General features: G+C 37.2%; 1 protein-coding gene and 1 non-coding gene across 2 annotated transcripts; one reads left to right on the top strand and one right to left on the bottom strand.

The window, feature by feature from the left end:
* Nucleotides 1-13,250: 13,250 nt before the first annotated feature.
* Nucleotides 13,251-13,324, top strand: TRNAN-GUU (transfer RNA asparagine (anticodon GUU)). Its single transcript has one exon. It is a non-coding gene; the product is annotated as a tRNA-Asn (tRNA).
* Nucleotides 13,325-14,059: 735 nt separating this feature from the next.
* On the bottom strand, nt 14,060-15,349 carry LOC141700046 (ureide permease 3-like). The gene is made up of 6 exons (XM_074503820.1): nt 15,233-15,349; nt 14,806-14,944; nt 14,548-14,648; nt 14,371-14,427; nt 14,187-14,288; nt 14,060-14,095 (listed from the first exon to the last, which is right to left on the bottom strand). Exons 1-5 carry the CDS (start codon nt 15,260-15,262, stop codon nt 14,280-14,282), a joined length of 336 nt encoding a protein of 111 aa, XP_074359921.1. The 5' UTR covers nt 15,263-15,349; the 3' UTR covers nt 14,060-14,095; nt 14,187-14,279.
* Nucleotides 15,350-21,480: the final 6,131 nt, after the last annotated feature.

The following is a 21,480-nucleotide window of genomic DNA, read 5'->3' as shown; positions in this document are numbered from 1 at the left end:
GACCCTAGTGTCAAGACCAAAGAACAGATCTGTTGTTGGTACAAAGTGGCCAAAGAACAGATCTGTTGTTGGTACAAAGTGGGTGTTCAGAAACAAAACTGATAGTGATGACATAATTACAAGGAATAAAGCACGGCTGGTTGTAAAAGGATATTCTCAATAGGAGGGAATTGATTATGATGAAACGTTTGCACCAGTTGCTAGATTGGAAGCCATAAGGATATTTTTGGCTTATGCTGCTCACAAAAAGTTTATTATCTTTCAAATGGATGTAAAAAGTGCTTTTCTCAATGGAGAATTGGAAGAGGAAGTATATGGTGAACAACCTCCAGGCTTTGTAGATTCCAAATTTCCAAATCATGTCTACAGGCTTGATAAAGCACTTTATGGCCATAAGCAAGCTCCAAGAGCATGGTATGAGACTTTAGCTCAGTTTCTTCTGGAAAGTGGATTTAGCAGAGGAACTATGACAAAACTCTGTTCTACCTCAACCATGGAAAGGACTTACTTTTGGTTTAGATATATGTTGATGATATCATCTTTGGTTCTACAAATGACAGACTTTGCAAGAAGTTTTCCAAAATGATGCAGTCAAGATATCAAGTCAAGCAGAATGAAGAAGGCACTTTTATTTGTCAAACCAAGTACACCAGAAATTTGCTGAAGAAATTTGGAATGCAAGATTGCTCAAGTGCATCCACTCCCATGGCCACTACAACTAAATTGGATAAGGATACTGGTAAATCAGTAGATATTACTGATTATAGAGGTATGATTGGCTCTCTACTCTATCTAACTGCTAGTAGACCTGATATCATGTATGCAACCTGTCTTTGTGCAAGATTTCAAGCAGATCCAAGAGAACCTCACTTAATAGCTGTGAAAAGAATTTTCAAGTATCTTAAGGGAACAGCTGATCTGGGATTGTGGTATCCCAGAGAATCAGACTTTAAGCTAATAAGTTACTCATATGCAGATTTTGCAGGTTGCAAAATTGACAGGAAAAGCACAAGTGGAAGCTGCCAATTTCTTGGAGGCATATTGGTTTCTTGGTTTAGCAAGAAACAAAAGTCAATTTCCACATCAACTGCGGAAGCAGAGTACATTGTTGTAGGAAGCTGTTGTGCACAGATTCTTTGGATGAAGAATCAGTTACTGGATTATGGGTTAACATATTTTAAAATCCCTATTTACTGTGATAATCAAAGTGCTATTGCTATGACAGGTAATGCAGTTCAACACTCAATGACAAAACACATCAGCATTAGGTACCACTTCATAAGGGAACATGTGGATGAAGGTACAGTGGAATTGCACGTTGTTCCAACAGATCAACAACTAGCAGATATCTTCACAAAACCACCGTGTGAAGCTACTTTTACAAGATTGGTAAATGAACTTGGAATGGTTTCAGGTTCTTTCTCTAAATCTGCTTAGTTTTTGTTCTGATGCATCAGATTTTATGATCAGTATTTACAGAAATTACTATCTTTGTATATTCTGTGCTTAATTGAAAATTGCTTAAGTACTGATTGTTGTCTGATGTGAATTTCTAAACTCTAATAGTGATATGAATGTTTCTGTGATTATTCAATCCAATGAGGATAAATATGCTAGATGCTGACCTAGTAGTCTTTAATATACTAACAAATCCCATGTTTGAAGTAATTGTTTATGTGGAAATCTGTTGACACAAGCAAATTCTGATACCGAGCTTAGTTGAAGTTTACTTTGTGTATCTCATTACTAAGTCACAAACTGGAATAGTGCTTCTTATCTGTTAAGTTCTGATGTTAGTAAATCTGATGAATGTACTAAGTGCTGATAAACCTCACTAATCAAAAGGAAAAGAAAAAGAAATAAAAATCAGGTACTCCTTTGAGATCTAGAGTAAAAACTGTGGAAGGGAAGACCCAAGTGCATTGCTGGTATTAAGTAATATGCATCAGAAAAACAAAATAAATATTTTTCTTGGTGACTTTTCACACTCTATGATTACTGGAGAAATACTCTGATAATAGCATAAATTCTGATAAGCAATCGTGACTCACTTACACTGAGAAGCCACTGTAAAATGGAATTTCAAAAGATGCATAAAATGAGCACAAAACGGTTGAGGTGGACTCATACATGAACTCATTCTAAAGTAGACTTCAGAATCATGACAGATTTTGAGCAAAGTTCTTAGTTATGCCTTATTTCTAAGATGTACTGAAGTGAATCAGACTTTAATCTTTATCTGATATTTAGCTTACTGCACACACATACACTCCATATGAATGATGAAAATTATTGTGGTGATAAATGTTCTTTTAGATGAACAGTTTAAGTGTCAGTTGCATAAATTCTGAGGACAAGTTCTGATGGAAGTTCTGATGATTAAGTTCTGAAGAAACAAAATCAGAATTTGTGTGACGAATTACAGAAATAGGCATTCACTTTTCAAGTTAAGAAATCATGTTCTGATGACTGTTAAGTTCTGATATAAGTCTAAGTTCTGATATTAGACTCTGATTCTTTACTTGACTTATTTGTGATTAAAATCTGAAACAGTCTTATTTAAAATCAGAATATGTTTGGGTGAGATATTAACAGTCAACATAATTTGGGTTAGTGGTATACGTCTATGCACAGTAATTTTTACTTGTTTCGTGTGCGCATTAAATCCTGTTTTAAACTTTCAATGGCTGTTTTTATTCTCATCAGTCTAGGGAGACGAGGTAGAATTATTTCTACCTATAACCATTCAATTTTCCTTGCGTCTCTTGGCATTCTATTGGCTATATAAACCAACACCTCATTCCAGTTAACACATCTCTCATTTTCTCTCAATCTCTCAAACTCATTTCTTTTTCACTCATCACAACCATGGTTCATTACAACTTAGTTCTGAACTATGACACCTTCACTATCAATATAAGGTGTACATAATGGCAGCTGGAATGGCATGTCACTGCCATTCCTGATGAAATTTGGGACTCAGTTCCCCAAGAGGTCCTCACAGACCTCTTGTTCTTCTACATGGACTACCATCGCCATCTTGAGCGACGGGAAGAGGAACGGCTGGAAGCTCTCCGACATCAGGAGCGTATTATTCATCTTGCTATTCTTTTTGTTGAGAGCAGGAAGAAGAAATAATTTCTGCTCCCTGTTTCTCTTCACCGTCAGCTTTGTCTGGCTTCTTAGCTTAGGACAAAAGCTGTTGATGTTAGGATTTGTAGCTTAGGACAATCTTGTACTTTTGAGCTTGTAATTTAAATTTCATGAAATATATTTGCTCAATATATTAATGAAATTTTATATTTATGCAAGATTTTGTCTCTGAGTCGTTTGATATTCAGATAACATTTTAAATCCTGATACTAACCATATTCTGATGACCTTTTTAGCTCTGATACAAATCAAGTTCTGATTCTGATGTGGCAGTATTTGTTTACTTGGTTTATTAATGGTCATTTTCTCATTGGTTATAAATTTACAGAATATTGGTAAGGCAATAATAATTTTAAGTGGGAACAGTTTTAAATTTTAAAATAAAACTGAACTACCTTGATTAATGGGATTACTTGGTAAGTGGAACGGTTTTTCCTTGAAAAACTGCATAGGATAAGTAATGATTACTGAAAACCCGTGCCCATTAAATATCTTTTACTGCTGCATGTCTGACAGGTGTCTCAACGGTTACTTTTTCTACCGTGTATAAGTAAAAGAGAGAAAAGATTGTAAAATCTTTTATTTACTTTCATATTTTATCTCTCTCTCTCTCTCTCTCTCTTTACTTCTATTATCTCTCATCTACTGACGATTTTTCATACAACCATTTTCTCAAACACCTTACAGGCAATCTTCTTTCTCACGAATTCTCATGGCACCCAAGGACATAATCTTCGATGGAGCAACGTTTGTTTCTAATAACTTCTCTGCTATTCTTAGCAAGTCAGAAGCACCCTCTGAACTTCACTTCATTCAGGACTTTCTTGCTAGTTCTGATATTGGGTATGCTCTGACTGAACCCGAAGCAGTTTCTGGTACTCAAGTACTGAAGTTCTGGAGAAGCAGTGTGTATGATGATGGTGGTGCTCAAGGGTCCCCAAGCATTATTTTTTCATCTGGGGAGGATGAGTATGTTGTGACGTTGTCTACGGTTCGACAAGCACTGCAGCTACCTGAGAACTGTATCTATTTTACTGTTGACGAGCCAGTTCTTCAAAACATGATGGCCAGTCTGGGATATGAAAGAACATTGGCAAAGATGGACCAGTTAAAGAGATCTTTCATAAGGAGGGAATTGAGTTTCTTCTTTGATTGCATAACTAAATCTTTTACAAATAAATGTTCCAATTTTGATGCAATTCCCATATTCAGCCAACAAATCGGGTATGCTCTTATAAATCGAACTGATTTTGATTATGCACGTGCTGTTTTAGGTTTTATTGGGGACATAATGAATGAAGATAGATCTACTGTTTATTTTGCTAGATTCTGTCAGCTTATTTATAGTTTCTGTTGTGATAATAAGCCCCAAGGTTATGGTGAATTAATTTCATCATTTAGAATAGCTAAAAGAGCTTTTACTGACTTATTATCTACTGATAATAAGAAGGCTGTGTTAAGACCCCTATTAATTCCTTTATCTGTCAAACAAGCATTAATAACCTATGACCCTGTTATGTACACTGTATTATATCCTGATGTTCAACCATCTGAACCTCATCCATCAGCACCTACCACCTCTACTCAATCACCACAAACTTCTCAACCTCAACCATCAGAACCTACAGTGCAGCCTTCATCTTTCAAATCTAAGAGGACTAATAAAGTACCTCAGACATAACAGAAGAGAAGGAGATTCATTCTGCGAGATAAATCAGATGCTGAGGAACAGGTTCCTGTCTCGGAACCTGTTGTTAAAGAAGCTGAGAAGGTCTCTTCTCAGAAGGATGATGATATTGGGAGTTCTAGGCCTCTAAAAAGGCTTAGAAGGCATAATTCTGATGATACAGCTCCTATAGTCACCTTAAAAGCTAAAAGAAACATTGGTAAAAAGGCCTGAAGATTCTGGTAAAGGAATGGAAGCAGCAGATAAGGAAGGGGATCATGAATCTCTGATCTTACAAGACCCTGTTGAAGTTCACAATTCTCCTAGTGCTGATTCAGACCCTCATGCTACTCATCACTCGCCACTATATGAGCCAGAATCTACTCACATTCCTACACCTCCAGTATCTCCAGTAAATGCTGATACCCAGGGGCCAAATGATGAAATTGACATTCATAACTTGGAAGTTCCTCAAGTTTTGCATCTAGAAGCTCCACCAACTCAAGTCACTCCAACCACAACACCAATTCCTGATGCTGATTTTAATCCAGAATTGCCTACAACACCTTCTCTGCATCTAGGTACTGAAGATCAGATTTTAGGTGAGCATCAAAATATGGATGTTGATCAGAACTTAGTTGGAGATCAGCTCTTCGAGGATGATGTTGAAGCATCCATAACTTCTCACACTTTTCTTTTATCAGAAGATGTTGAAGCTGTTGACTCTGTAAGTTCTGATGTTGCACATGTTGATGCTACTGGTAATGCTGCAACAAATGTAGATGCTGATGCAGCTGGTCCATCTGGACATGCACCTCAACAAACTGTTCATAAAGCTGAGATAGTCAAGAAGTTTGTTACAGGGGAAACACCAGTACCTTGGAGTGAAACTCCTAGAGGACAGGAGTGGACTAAGGTAGGCCTGTCAATGGAGCGAAAATCCGATCCGACCCGATCCGAGGCCATTTTAGCGGATATGGATCGACCTATTAAAAATCCGATCCGGGATCCGATCCGATAAGAAATATCCGATTATAAATAGAGCGGATATGGATTTAGGCCGATCTAATCCGTTAATAACCCGATCTGGTTATATATATTATAATACAAATATTTTTTAATAGTTCTAATTTTAAACATATTATCCTCGAGTCAAGTTTCAGTATCTATATTTCGTTCAGTTTGGTCTCAAGCGACAGTCCATTTTATAACCTCATTTCTATAACACTAGTTCTTTTACCTTTTAGAGCCGCATAACCTAAAGTCTCAATTCATATAACACTTCCATTTCGCAACATCAATTTTTTTCATAGTTAGCATTAAAATATTACACAACTCGGTATATTTATTTCAAAAGGCGAATTTTAGTTTGTAATTTATTTTTGAATTTCGTTGTATTTTACTTGTATTTTAATATTTTTCGGAATTGTAAATTTTAAATAAATTTTGTAATAAGTTAAGTTAAAAAAATAAATATACATAAATGGAGCGGATATCCGATCCGAAATCCGTGATCCGAACGGATCCGGATATGGATCAGCCTATAAAAAATCCGAAGCCGATCCGATCCGAATCCAAATCCAAAAAAATAAATGGATATGGATATGGATTTAGGCCGATTCGATCCAAACCCGATCCATTGACAGGCCTAGACTAAGGAGTGGAACACAGTTACCTTTGTTCCTTCTGAAAAGATTCTTGCTGAGCATCTTGCAAAAGCTGATGAAATGCTGATCAATGATGATTTCAAGACACAACTGAGAGTTACTGCATTGAGTACACGACACCTTCAAGGTCAACACTCAATAACTCATGACAAGGTGAATAAAATTCAAGAAAACTTGATCCATCAAGATATGAATCTGAAACTTGAAAAGAAAAGGTTTTTCCAACCTACCTTTGACAGAATTGCCTACATTGAGAAAACCCAAGAGAAGCAACAATCTCAGATTGATGAAATTTTGAAGAATTAAGCTTCTCATCAAAATCAACTCAATGAGATCCAATCCTCAGTGGAATTGTTTGTCTCTCTTTTATTACCTACTGATGCCAAAAAGGGGGAGAAAGTAATTAAGTCCAAATGCAAACTTGATAAGACACTGAAGAAAAAGGATGATGGTAATGACCCGGGAAACTCTGGAATGGGTGGAGGTCGTGGTCAAGGTGGAGGTCTCTCATCAAGTAGAGCTGGAACTACAAGGCATAGAACAAGTTCTGATACTGGGAGAAGAATAACTTCTGATACTGGTAAAAGGATAAGTTCTGATGAATTTTTGGAACTTGATGAAGAAATTTCAAGACAGATATTTTTGAAAGAAAATCCAGGAATGGACTTTGAGAGTCTAATGGAAGAAGAAGCTAGACTTAAGTTAGAAAAGGTCAACTCCAAATCTGAAGCTTCTGTTGTTAAAAAGAAACTTCCTACGGCTAAAGGCATTGTGATAAAAGAAAGGACAAATCCTGTGGCAACCAAGGCCAAATCACAATTGCAGATAGATCCATGGTCCAAGGGCAAAGAAAAAGTTGGTGAACCTGTAAAGGTTTATGTGCCTCTTATGGATGAAGAAATTTATGTTGAAGATGCTGATCTTACTCTGACTTCAAGGAAGATTTCTAAAACAACCTCTGACATGGCTCAAGTTGTTCAGAGTCAAGATATAGTTAGTTTTGGTATAACAATGAAGCAAGCAACCTCTGACATAGCTCAAGTTGGCTTGATATCAGAAGATAAGTCAAAGGAAACCTCTGAAATTGCTCATGTTAAATCCTGGAAAGGATTTAACCTTTGAAGAATGCAGCAAGTGGTTTTGAAGCAAGAGTGGTTACTGGAAAAGAAGCAAGAGATAAATCTGGATTGGGTAGTGCTGATGAAAGAAGAGTGCAGAACACAACCAATGATCCAACTTCCTTAAATGAACCAGGTGTTGGAGCAACTCCTGAAAGATTGAATCAACTAGAATCTGTACAGATGGTCTACCATACCTTCTTGAAAGAACACATCTTGTTATATTTCATGACAGATGGAAGGGTTTACCATATAAGGGAAAATGCTATACCACTGAAGTATTTTGAGGAACTAGAACATGTTTTATTTTTACTTCAAGTGAATGACAGAATAACAGAAAGTGCTGCAAATTATTTGAAGACTCAAATTCAGAGACAGAAAAGGCTTTATTCTGTAAAGTCTGACAGCACATACTGTCCCAAGTACAGAGATCACAAGGGTGATATTGTTGATATGAAGCATAATACTGCAAAGATCATAACATATCTTGGTATTAAGGGACTTGAATTTAATATAGAGTCTGACAAAGCCTATGTCATAAGACTAGATCAGGAGTTGGGAAAAGCAAAAATTAATGATCTCAGATATGCTATTTTCCAAACTGGTGAAGAAACTGCAGAGCTTAAAGATGCTAAAAGGAGAATGATTGATGAACTCAGATATGCTGAGAGATGTTTGTTAAAGAACTATCTCAGAACAACTCCTGATATTGAAGAGATCAGAAAGTAAAGCCAAGTCAAGATCTACAACTCCTCAAATTCTGATGTGTATACAGACTGAAGTTGTTATCAGAAGTTAAAGTTGGTAAAGCTTTAAGGACTGTAAGTTGTAGTTATCTAGTCAAATTCTCATGCATTTGTACTTAATGTTTTTGACATCATCAAATATCTGTTAAACTTGTATATTATGTTAATTTACAAGTTGGGGGAGATTGTTAGATATATTTGATAATGTCATGACTAATATGATTTGTGTTTAGTTTTCAGATCTTACTTAACAGGACAAATCAGTACTTACTGAAATCAGCACTTACTGGAAGTCAGAACTTAATGATATCAGTACTTAAATTATCAAGAGATAATTATCAGAAGTTGGATATCAGAACTTAAGTGCGGAAAGACGGACATTTAAGGAAAGGCTGATTGAAAGGAAATAAGATCAAGACTAAATAAAGAAGAGATATGCATAGAGAAGACTTCTATGGAAAATAGAAGACTTGGAAAAAAAGATATCTAATTGATATATTTTAGGATACAGAATCATATTCAATATCAATTAGCGTTTATCTTGTAACTGTGTAGTATATAAACACAGACATAGGGTTTACACTATAAGTGTTATTATTATCGAGAATATTATTTATTGTAACCCTAGCAGCTCTCGTGATATTTGTTCATGACCGAGAGAGAACAGTTCCATATTGTAACAGAGTTTATTATATTGAATAAAGTCTGTTTTCTATTACTTGAGTTCTTTAATTCGATTTAATTATGATAAACACTGTATTTAACCCCCTTCTACAGTGTGTGTGACCTAACAGATATGTCAAGCATACATAGACGTCTAACATAGAAAATTTTGACCCTGTAGGTGTTAGTCGAATGACTCGAGGAGTAGTGTTGGACTAAAGATAACCTAGTGATCAGTTGACGAGCTCAGCAGATTCCAAGCGAAGGACCTGAGTGTCAGAGTCAGATCCAGGATAGTCTTCTAGTAAGACGTTAAAGTCGAACGTCCAAGTCAGTCCAAGATCAATCGATATTAGTTGTAAAGCTCTGCAAGGCAAGTAGCCCTGACCATTCTTTTATGGTTCAGTACGTATGAATAGCTAAATGTTTTATTCTCGTAATGGAACAGAAACGTTTTAAGTTACGTATCCCCTGTAATTATAAATCACCGTTTTCATTCTGTTTTGGTGAAAAGTAACTTCTGGAAGCACCTATCTCTAAACGTGATTAAAATGAAAAGAAGTTTTGAATAGTGTGCTGTGACAGAATGGTTTAAAAAGAGATAGGTGACAGTGATTTTGAAAACTGGATAAAGAGACTGTTTTAATCCACCTATGTCGTGGAATGTTTTGATCCACCTATGTCGTGGAACTTTGGAAAGAGGAAAAAGGGAATTCAGTTGATCTATTGGAATTGAGTAGGCGTAAGTGGCTAATTGGGTTGGGCATTCTGTTTAACCGATTAGTCCAGCGTTGGGGGAAAGACCTATCTAGTCTTTTCCCAAGTTCCGGAACACATTCTTTATTCTGGATGGTCGTTAGTCGCTGTCCGGTGAGGGTAGAATGATCAACTATCTTCACCCGTTGAACGTCCAGTAGATTTGATTGATTCAGTTTTAAAATTGTTAACAAAGCAACTTGTTTGAGACGGATGATTTGAAAATGAAATAGCATGCTAAGATTTAACTCTGGTATTTATACACAGCACACGTCTGGTATTGTTATTTTTCAGAGCATGCTAGTTATAAATATCCAGTTTATAAATGTTACCATGTGTTGTAAATAAGCTATAATCTTTGTTCCTGTCACTGTTTTATTATAAACTGTTTTACTTGTTATTCATATAGTGGTACTGCTGAGCAATTGATTACTCACCCTTGCATAATATTTTATATATGTATTGCAGATGCCTAGAAGATTCTTCCGCGGTAGTCAGGGCAGAGTTCCAGTGCATTCCGTGTCATGCTATTCTGAGGTAGTTGTGTTGGACCAAAGATGGTCTATTGAGTTATTGTATTAAGTTAGTTGTGTCAAAATGGCTTGTGTAAGTTGGTGTTGTAGTAGTTGTAACATAAATCATACTTAAACCTAGAAAAGATCTTGGTAAAGGGGTCATAGTTATATTTTATCATTGAATTGTTTATCTTATGGTTGTTGTTGATGACGTCAACTCCTGACCCCGGGGTTGAGGCCGTCACATTACCACAGTTTTAACCGCGGATTTGAAGGTTTGGATACGTTGATATTTAAAACGAATAACACGTTAAATCAACATAGAGGTGATTGAGAAAATTGGAATCACGTTCCTCGAAGCGACAAGTATCATGTTGTTGAGAATTCTGACTTGGAATCTAATAACAATGATTATATGGAAAAGGCTCGTATACCATTAATTTACCATTATTTTTTGCAACTTTAGGGGTTGAACGGTTTTTAAAGTGGCATATAAATGTTGATAGATTTTTCAATGTGATGGAGGTTCCTGAAAATAAGCAGGTTAAGATAGTGGCAGTTCTATTAATGAGTGTTACTTTTTTATGGCGGGATAAACTTGTAATCCCGATAGAGAAACAAGTAAAAAGACTAGTTAGAACATGACGGAGGATGAAAGAATTGACGATGGAGAGGTTTTTACCGAAGGGATACGAGTCTAAAATGTATATTATGGTTACGCATGATGATTATACAGTTAAACATTTTGAACCCGATAATGATGATAATGTGTTTAATGAATCCACAACTAAAATACGATACTTTGTTCGACATAAGAAACATAAAAGAGCTTAATTACATAAACACAAAAATTCCCTTGAAAGAATATTTAAAAGGTGGGAAGATATTTGGAGAAATATATAAGACACTAGGTTCTGAAAATTATATGCCTACAGATTGTAATGAAGTTGATGTGATTTAAGAGCAAGGCAAGTATGAGGATGAAGAATACGGAGATGAGGACGCTAATTACCTACAGTACATGTTGAAAATGTGCATAATTTATCCTTGGACAATTATATAATGGTGGATGATATGCGACATCAAACTTAACTCGGTCATTATGCAATGTGAGTTCCCAATTTTTTGAAATTGTGGTAGATTGTCAATATCACGATACATTTAATTCGAGAGATGTTGTTAATGAATTGAAGTTGCATCCGTAAATTTCTGTCACAACAAATAATGTTATTTGGAATAATTCATTAATTGTCACAATCATAAGTGAAGATTTTGTGATTGACATCGCTGATTTGAGGTACAAAGATGATACAATTTTTGATAATTTTGATGTGAATTCATGTGAGTTAATATATAAACCATATAAGTTTAATTTGAATGTATGTCACAAAAGTAGAGAGAAAATAATTGATGATGGGGTGTGTGTGTTTTATATCCACCGGAGGATATGAGTACATGGAATTCTTCTTTTATATATGTGATGTTTGTTTATGCGAGTAATCGGTTTAAAGAAGTTAAAGTTGGTTCGAGCTCTAAATCGGTAGTGGTTAACAAAGACGTGATTAGATTAGTAAGTGTTATTTTCACAATGTTTTAATCTTGGAGAGGAGTTCATGTTCAAAAAAAGGAAAAAGAACATACATTACCTTTAAGTGTACCACCATGGCAATATAAACAGAAAGTCGATACAATTCTTATTCTAGATGAGAATTCGAGTTCGAGTTTTTTTTAAGGTGGAGTAATATGATGTAGAGGGATTTGTGATGCATAATGAGGGTGCATGAGACGCGAGAAAATCATTATCAAACTGAGTATTGCATGATCACGCTATTCAGTACGCATGAACATGATCACGATGTTGGACCGCATGTTCATGTCAAAATTGGGATTTTGTACCATAAGTTTTCCAGAAGATGGGGAGATTGTGTTGTTGGACCGCTTGTTCATGTCAAATTGGGATTTTGCTTTTGAAGGATGGGGCATGATCATGCTAAAATACTCACGTCACCTTTAATTATTATTTATTTTTTAGTATTAGTGTTTTATTTGATTAAAAATCCTAAGAGTTTTTCTCTTATTTTTTTTTGTGAATTCAAGAAACTGTTGTGAATTAAAGATTTGTGCGGTAAATTTAACGTTTCAAAGAATTTATTGTATAAGAGCATGCTAGAATTAACACTTTTTTCTTATATATCTCCGGGGTGCTGCGTCAATATCTTGTATTCAACTGTAAATTAAAAAAGTATCTACGAGACTGTTTGAAGAGATTCTAACCTGATTCAGTACGTGAAATGTACCTAAATTCTTTTCATTTCTATTAAGTAGGCTGAAAGCCTATGATCCAATTATCCAAACAATTGTTTCCTTTGAATTCGAAAGGAAGCGGGATATTCAAGCTATAAGAGGGGCATGCATAAGGTTTTGCAAGACCTTTTAAGAGTTGAATTGTTCGAACCAATACCCTCTGGCCTCTCTGCCAAGGGCCGTCTCATAGATCCAGGGGTCATGAGTCCTTTATTTTCAGTAGTGGTTCTTAAGTTTTACAATATCAACGTATTATATACTATCCTTGACCTTGAGGAATTGTAATCCTTCTAGTGTTCTTCATAGTGATTTTATTAAAAAAAAATTATATACAAAGTGCAAGTTTGAGGGACACATTTTCACAACACCACGAGGTTCTTGATGCTATTACTTTTCTCTATTTTATATGTTTATTTATTCTTATAGTGACATTAGTTCTGATTGTAAAAGTGCTGTTCGAAATGAGTAATCTTGAGCTTAGTGCTTGAATGAATATATCAACAATTGCAGAATACTGATCACGTGTTTATGCCATCTTTTTCAAGCTCAAGTTTCTATACCAAAGTAGCCATACAAGCTAGGATTAACTGATTTCATATATACACTTTAAATTCTCAAAATTATTTGAAATTAATTTTCTAATTTTTTTTTTAATTCCATCTGCTGGAATAGCTCAGTTGGTTAGAGCGTGTGGCTGTTAACCACAAGGTCGGAGGTTCGACCCCTCCTTCTAGCGGTTTTTTTCATAAAATAACATTTTTTCATAAAATAACATTTTAAGAGAAAATAATTCTTGTAGAATTCTCAGTACAACGAAATACATATAAGACGGTACAAAATGATGGTAAAATAGAAGAATTGAACCAGTCTTTCAAACCAAATTATTCAGGACAATTTTATGTCTTTCGATGCCCTGACGATGCAATGAGCACGGATACTGCAACAATGAACATAAACAACATATTCTGTGGTTTGAGTTTGAGATGATCTTAATATGCAATTTTTATTGGTATCATAACTATCTAGAAGCACACTTGGTTGCAAGAATTTCGTTAAAATTACAATCTTGCAGTTTTCTTATTTTCCCAAAGAAAAAGAAGATGTGGAAGGGTTCGCTGATCTTAAGTATAGAAAGACCGAAATGCAGAAAGCAATGTGGAAACTCACCTGAACAGCATCAGCTGCGGCATAACCTGCTGCTTGCCCTCCCATGAATTGAAGACCATTCCCGAGACCACACAAAATGCCAGCAAAGAAAGCCCAGTATCTTCCATTCCAATCACTTAGATACTTTGCCATGGATGATTTAGGTGACTTGAGAACAGGACGGTAAAGAAATATGAAATTTAGAACTATTTGCTGTGTAGACCACCAAATGAGGAACCTCTCTTTTCATAGTGTTCCACTGATCATTTGTAGCCAAATTGAAGGCTGGCGAAAATAAGGAGAAACAACAGCCCGCGAACAATTTTATGACCAAACCAATCATAATGCTTTTACCATATACCTGATTATGATAAGATTATAAGCCACTAATATTTTTGACAACTTTCTATTTATCCCTGAAATAGTAAGCAATAGTGAAGTTCTAGTTAGACCTTTATTGATCTTGTGTTTTCGAGCTCTATTAAGAAGTCTGCAGTTCCGGCCTTCGTTTTCCCCCCCTTCTTCATTTCCATTTTCAAGGTCTTTCATACCATCTAAGATTATTTAATTTTAGCGTTGAATGTTAGCTACTTAAGTAGTGCAAAAATCTTATTATAAAAAAGATAAACTCTTTACCTTCAAATGAACTTGTGACTTTACGTTTAAATGAATTAACTTGACATCTCTACTGCCCTGACAATAGCAAGAGAACATTGTTAGAATCTGCCTAGAGGAGAAACAACTTATTATTATATTATAGGTGCCCGCATGTATATTGCACTTGGCATTATCTGCTGAATTAGAAGAATGTACAGCAGAAGCTAAAAAAATGGCAACAAGAAAGCATCCAACGCCAGGGAAAAGAATTCCAGCTTTGTTAATTCGATCATCCAGAAAATAGTTCAAAGTTGTTCCTGTTACAATATAATAATAGACAAATCATTTTGGCTTAGGTATTTAAGTAAACATATTAAAGAAAATAATGATTGCTTGTGGATAAGACATCATCATCATATACAATATTTCGGTCAGCAACAGACTTATACAAAATATTGACAAAATTGTATTCACCTATAACAACGGCTATGCTAGATGTGATCACCTCGGTCACTGAAAGTCCTACGAAAGCCCAAGCATACTGTGTAGATAGGTTCCCTAAGCTTAAAAATATTCCACCAGCCATAGCCATCAAAACACAAGGCCAATTGTCCTGCATCATTTATCCTCAATGTGATGATGGCTAAATCTAAGTTAACATATGTAGGCTTCAGTATCAAAATATCAGCAAAAAAGAACCTGATAGGTAAAAGATCAAACTCTTGGCGCATATTTATTAATTACAAAGTTAACAAAGGAAGTGAAAAGATAGATCCAGAACTTATAGAGTAGAGACCTAATCATTAAAAACTAAATAACAACAGCAAACAGTGTTGACAAAATTTTATGCGAATATGTAATATTAACTTATTAAGTTCATAACTAATTATAATCAACAGACCTGAGAAAGTTGAGTGATAAAATCTGGCATGTTCTGTCTGCTATCTCCAATCTGGCAAGTGTGAGAGCAATGGTTATTGTTATGCCCAAAATTTGGTATAAACTTTATTCGGGTCAAAACCGGGTCAATTTGTCAGAATTGGGATGTCGGTGCCTAAAATTAAGAAAAAGATAAGGCATCTATTTTACTATAAAGGAAGAAGGCGCGCCCTACAGGTATGGGGAGGCGCGCCCTTATACATACGAAAAGAGTAATGCGGGCTCCTTACATAATCAAGGCGCGCCCTCGTTGGTGAAGGAGGCGCGCCCTATTGATATATGAAGAAAGTAATTCAACTGATTCTTAGAGCTATCCCCTAAGGTATTAGGGCGCGCCCTAAGTGAGAAACATAGCTTGGATAGGACTTCAACATGGTTGCTTGGCCAAGTTCTTTGGAAGATTCAAGGAAGAAGGAGATTATTATTACTAAATGCAGGTACTCTATTGAAGAACTCCTTCCTGTAGCATATGTCCGTGGTCAGAGACCTCCAGGGGTATGCCTGGACTGAAGGCCTCTTCCTGTAGTCAATGGGTGTCCTCATTGGGGATGTGGGGTGAAATCTGGTGTGTGCTTTGGGAGCTCTGTCTCTGTAGTCAACGGGTGTCCTCGTTGGGAGACTTTGGAGTATCCTGCACTTTGCACCCAAAAGCTTGGGATCACTTGTCCTGCAATCTGGTAGGGGCTCCTTATCGGGGGACAATGATGCGTCCAACATTTGGGGTGAAACACGGCTATACCTGCGTCCGCGGACTAGAGAAACAGCTGGTAGCGGAGGGTTATCCTTGGCCAGGGAGATGTCTTATCCGTGAAGTCTCGAAGCCACGGACGAGCCTTGGGCCTTTGTGGTTGGGCCTCATCGGCGGACATTCCTAAAGCTAGTAGAAGACGATTTCCAGTAGGTTTCCTACTGGGCCTCGGGATAAAAAATCTAAGCCCATTAGGTTTCTTATTCCCCAAGAACTACGTGGGCTTGATCCCCTATAAATAGGGGTACGTAGGCAAATTGCAAGGGGTCAGAAGCGAGAGCTCAAAGGAGCCACCACTAACCCTAAGCAATCTCAGCCCTCAATAATCATCACCACCAAACACTGTTCATCTTTCCCGACGAATACTGTTCATCGGATCCGCGGTTACTGTTCACGTTTCCGACGAAGAACCGCCATCACAGATCTTATTTCCGGCTACGAACCTCAAATTTTGTTGTTACCAAATTCCTCCGTCAACAAATTGGCGCGAGAAGGAGGGGCTAATCAAGATCAAAATCTCAGGAGGAAGAGATGTCTCATCACGATGAGGTTCTTTGACGCAAGAATTGAAGGATAGCCACGAAGGAGTTGCATACAACGACCACGAAGGAGATCCGTGAATAACTGTTTTCGGCAGGGGGGTCGAAGGAGATTTGAGTGTAGTATCCGCGGCCACGAGGGAGATCCATGGATGATGATATCCAGCCATGGAGGTTGAAGTTTGCAGCTATAGCCACGAAGGAGCGAAGTTGGATGGAAAATTCGGATTTGATGGATTAAGCGATTGGCTTACACTGTTTGGGCCGTATCTTGAGTTCCGTAAGTCAGATTTGAACGATCTTACAGACTACGCGAAGCTTGTTGAATTCCCGTTAATTCGGAGATGATATGATTACGAGAATAAAAGTTGAGCAGTCCAAAAACAGAGGAAAACAGTAGCTGCAAATTTTTCCAAAAAATCCTATTTGGTTTAGAAGATTGGGAGAATCCTATTTGGTTTAGAAGATTGGGAGAAACCTCTTTGGCATTGAAAATTGGAGTATCCTATTCTAATTAGAAGATTGGAGTATCCTATTCTAATTAGAAAATTGGGGAATCCTATTCTAATTAGAAAATTGAAGAATCTTATTCCATTAAGGAGATTGGAGAATCCTATTCCAACAAGAAGACTGAAGAATCCTATTTGATTTAGAATATTTGAGAACACTATTCAGTTTAGAGGACTTAACCAGGAGCAAATCTAAGGAGGATCGGGAGGAGAACACTTCAAGAAGAAGACATTACTACCATGAGCTAGTCATCGCCGTTAAGATGATTCCACGAGGTAACACGTGACTAGTTTTGTTGTGTTTTTCGTTAATTGTTTCTAGGACTTGTTCAGGAAGAATATTGTGAAAGAGATTTAGCACGGAGGAGACCCCCACAAACACTTCGAACGTGCCTTGATGAAGATATCTGAGGCCCAGGAGACTTCTAACATATTTCAGGAGAGTTCGTTGGTTGGACACGTCCGTCCCTCTAGGATGCGTCCTCCAGGTAATATTTAAAGTTCCATATTAATTGTATTTCTTGCAGGTAGGAAATCTTATCTGGGAAAAATCTCATGATTTGCGAAGCACAGTATCACAATCTATTAAGGCGCGCCCTCTGCATGTGAAACATTCAGTGGAAAATTGCCTTCCCAGGGCACGCCCTCAGAAGAAAAATGGAAGTTTTCAATGAAGATGTCTTGATGATCAGATGAGTCATAGTCAGTACATTAAGAATGGCTCGACTAGAACTAATTTCTTGTCTCTCAAGACACGCCCTTTCTTTAAGGCGCTCCCTCAGAGAAATATTGAGAGCGAGATGCCCTTTATTGGATGACACTTCGTGAGATGCCCAAGAGATGTTTCTACATGAGATGGTTTCGGCATCCCTTGAGCTTTGTAGAAGATAGGAGCCTTCTAAGAATATTGATCTTTGATTTGGTTTACTTACATGAAGATTCTGTAGAAGACCCATGTTGAGGTAGATGCTCTTGTTACAGTGGACGCGCCCTCTAAGGATGATTTCCCTTGTCGAGGTAGATGCTCCTGTGACAGTGGACGCGCCCTCGACAAGTTGATTTCCCTTGTCGAGGTAGATGCTCCTGTTACAGTGGACGCGCCCTCGACAAGATGATTTCCCTTATCGAGGTAGATGCTCCTGTTACAGTGGACGCTCCCTCCAAGGATGATTTCCCTTGTCGAGGTAGATGCTCCTGTTACAGTGGACGCGCCCTCGACAAGATAATTTCCCTTGTCAAGGTACATGCTCCTGTCACAGTAGACGCGCCCTCGACAAGATGATTTTCCTTGTCGAGGTAGATGCTCCTGTTACAGTGGACGCGCCCTCCAAGGATGATTTCCCTTGTCGAGGTAGATGCTCCTGTTACAGTGGACGCGCCCTCGACAAGATGATTTTCTTTGTCGAGGTAGATGCTCCTCTGACAGAGGACGCGCCCTCGGCAAGATCATTTCCCTTGTCAAGGTAGATGCGTCTCTTCCAGAAGATGCGCCCTCCAAAAATGAATACCCTTATCGAGGTAGACGCGCCTCTTACAGAGGAAGCTCCCTCCAAGGATGATTACCTTTATCAAGGTAGACGCGCCTTATATAAAGGACGTGCCCTCCAAGGATGAACACCTTTTTTGAGCAAAACGCTCCTCGTAAAGAGGACGCGCCCTCTTATTCACAGATAATTTTATTTGAGGAAGACGCCGCCACTATAAAGGGCGCGCCCTCTAAAAGTATATGATTATAGAAAATCGTAAAGGTTTTGACTTTGAGTTAAAATGAATCACACTATTTGTGGAAAAGACGAGATCAATGATTTAGAGTTATGATTTGACAAGGAGAAAGAAATCAAACATGGAATGGTATTGTGTTGTTCATGGACGGATCACTTTCACCAACAAAACACGTCCTCCTTTCATTAAAGATTATTTATTATTTGAAGATCAGAGAACTGGTCTTTTATTCTGGTTATGCCTTCCCTTAGAGAGCGCCCTCTAATGATGACCCTTTCTGTTTAAGGCGCGCCTATAGGAAACCAATTGTTAGGAATATATGTGCATTAGTTTGATGATATGTTTAACAAAACACTTAAGTAGAAATTCAGTGTCTGTAGCCTCAACGGATAAGACCACTTTGGCTATCCGTTGATGGTGTAGCTTTACTTAGAAATAAGTCTAGTGTTGTAGCATATTTCAGTCTCTGTATTTAAGATGTAATTCTTAGAAGTTGAGAGAAACTATGAGTCATGTTGACTACTAGAAGATATGCAGATAGGAAGGCCAATTGTAAATATTTCATGCCTTGTAATTTTGTATAAATGAAGTGGTATCAACGGATGACTTAAAGACCTTCAACGGATGAGAAGCTAAGCTTTAACGGATGTCTCTAAAGCTTCAACGGATAACATCCTTCAACGGATGAGTGCATCAACGGATGAAAGCTTCAACGGATGTTCTGTTGATTAACCGTTGATAAGTGGTAGTTGTACCTACAAACAGAGGCACGTGGGTGAACAGAGATAACTGAAATGTGGCAGCCTAATTTCAGGAACATCAGAAAAAGCAGCCGTTCTACTCTAGTATAAAGAGACATTAAGTCAACAAAGTACTGGAGTGAACTGGAGAAGAAACAAGTGGAGATCTTACTTTATTATTTTATTATATCCTTGTCTTCACTTGTAAACTTGGTAATATATAAACCAATTAGTAGCTAGTAATTAGATAAGAATTTTTCCAGAGCTGTTTAGAAAAATCTTGAGAGAAAAATTATCTAGTTTGTACTAGGATGCAGCTGTGATCAAATTCTTAGATCACAGAATTTCTGAAATACCATCTCTGGTGGAACAACAAATCCACCAGAAAAGTTTTTAAAGGTTTATTGTTTCTTTACATTTGTGTTTGAATATATATCTGTCTGTATCAGCTTAAAGCAATTCACACACTTGTTCATCTTGAACACACAGTCTTTATAAACTGCTCAAAACTTGAAAAAGTTTTGAGATTTACATTCAACCCCCCTTCTGTAAATCTCATTGTTAGTTCTCTAGAAATAACAATTGGTATCAGAGCAGGCTCTTGACAAACAAAGAGTTTAAAGATCTTGGAATCTAACAAAGATGAGTAAGAAGGATATTGGAGTAAAAATCCCAGTTCTTGACAGAGACAGTTATCACCACTGGAAGGTGAAAATGCACCTTCATCTACTCTCCCAAGATGAAGGTTATGTAAACTGTATTGAGAATGGTCCTCACATTCCCCACAAAGTAGCCACAGTTGCTACGGCCACAATTGCTGTTGGTCAATCCATTCCAAAACCTAGAGCAGAATGGACAATGGAAGACACAGAAGAAGTCCACAAGGATAAGAAGGCTATGAACATTTTGTTTAATGGTCTTGACAAGGATATGTTTGATAATGTGATAAATTGCTCAACTGCCAAAGAGGTTTGGGACACAGTTCAGCTGCTGTGTGAAGGTACAGAACAAGTAAAAGAGAACAAGATGCAGCTTCTCATTCAACAGTATGAGTATTTTCATTTTGAAGAAAATGAATCTTTAAATGACACATTTAACAGATTCCAAAAGCTGTTGAATGGATTGAAGCTGTATGGTAGAGTGTACCAGGTGAAGGATTCAAATCTTAAATTCTTAAGATCCTTGCCAAAGGAATGGAAACCCATGACTGTCTCCTTAAGAAACTCTCAGGATTATAAGGACTTCACTCTTGAAAGTTTATATGGAATCTTGAAGACTTATGAACTAGAGTTGGAACAGGATGAGGTATTGGAGAAGGGGAGAAAGAAAGGAAGTTCAGTTGCATTGGTAGCTGAAAATGAGAGGGAATGCAGACAAGAAACTGTGAGATCTACATCAAACTCCAAAGATGGTACAAGATATCAGGAATCAAGCAAAGGAAAAGAGCAAGTTGCTGAGAATGAAGACAACTCCAGTCAAGATGACTCTGATAGTGTTGATGAGCATCTTGCATTTCTGTCCAGGAGATTTGCAAAGATGAAGTTTAAGAAAAACACTAGAGCCACTAAACCTCATAAGAACATGGTGGACAAATCAAAGTTCAAGTGTTTCAATTGTGGTATAAGTGGACACTTTGCAAGTGAGTGCAGAAAGCCAACCTCTGAAAAGAAGAAATTTGACCAAGTAGATTACAAGAAGAAATATTTTGATCTGCTCAAGCAAAAGGAAAGGGCTTTCATTACTCAAGAAAAAGATTGGGCAGCTGATGGAGAGGAAGAGAATGAAGATGTGGAGTATGTCAACTTAGCTCTCATGGCTGATTCTGAGGAAAATGAAGTTAGTTCATCAAGCAATCAGGTAACAACTCAGGTAATCACTACTGATGTAACACAACTTACTAAAGAAGAGTGCAATGATGCTTTTAATGACATGTCTACTGAATTGTATCATTT

Source organism: Apium graveolens, unplaced genomic scaffold (genome assembly GCF_009905375.1).
Source record: "Apium graveolens cultivar Ventura unplaced genomic scaffold, ASM990537v1 ctg1685, whole genome shotgun sequence".
Lineage (NCBI taxonomy): Eukaryota > Viridiplantae > Streptophyta > Magnoliopsida > Apiales > Apiaceae > Apium > Apium graveolens.
The sequence above is the reverse complement of the archived record's forward strand: the minus strand, read 5'-3'. Positions and strand labels throughout refer to the sequence as shown.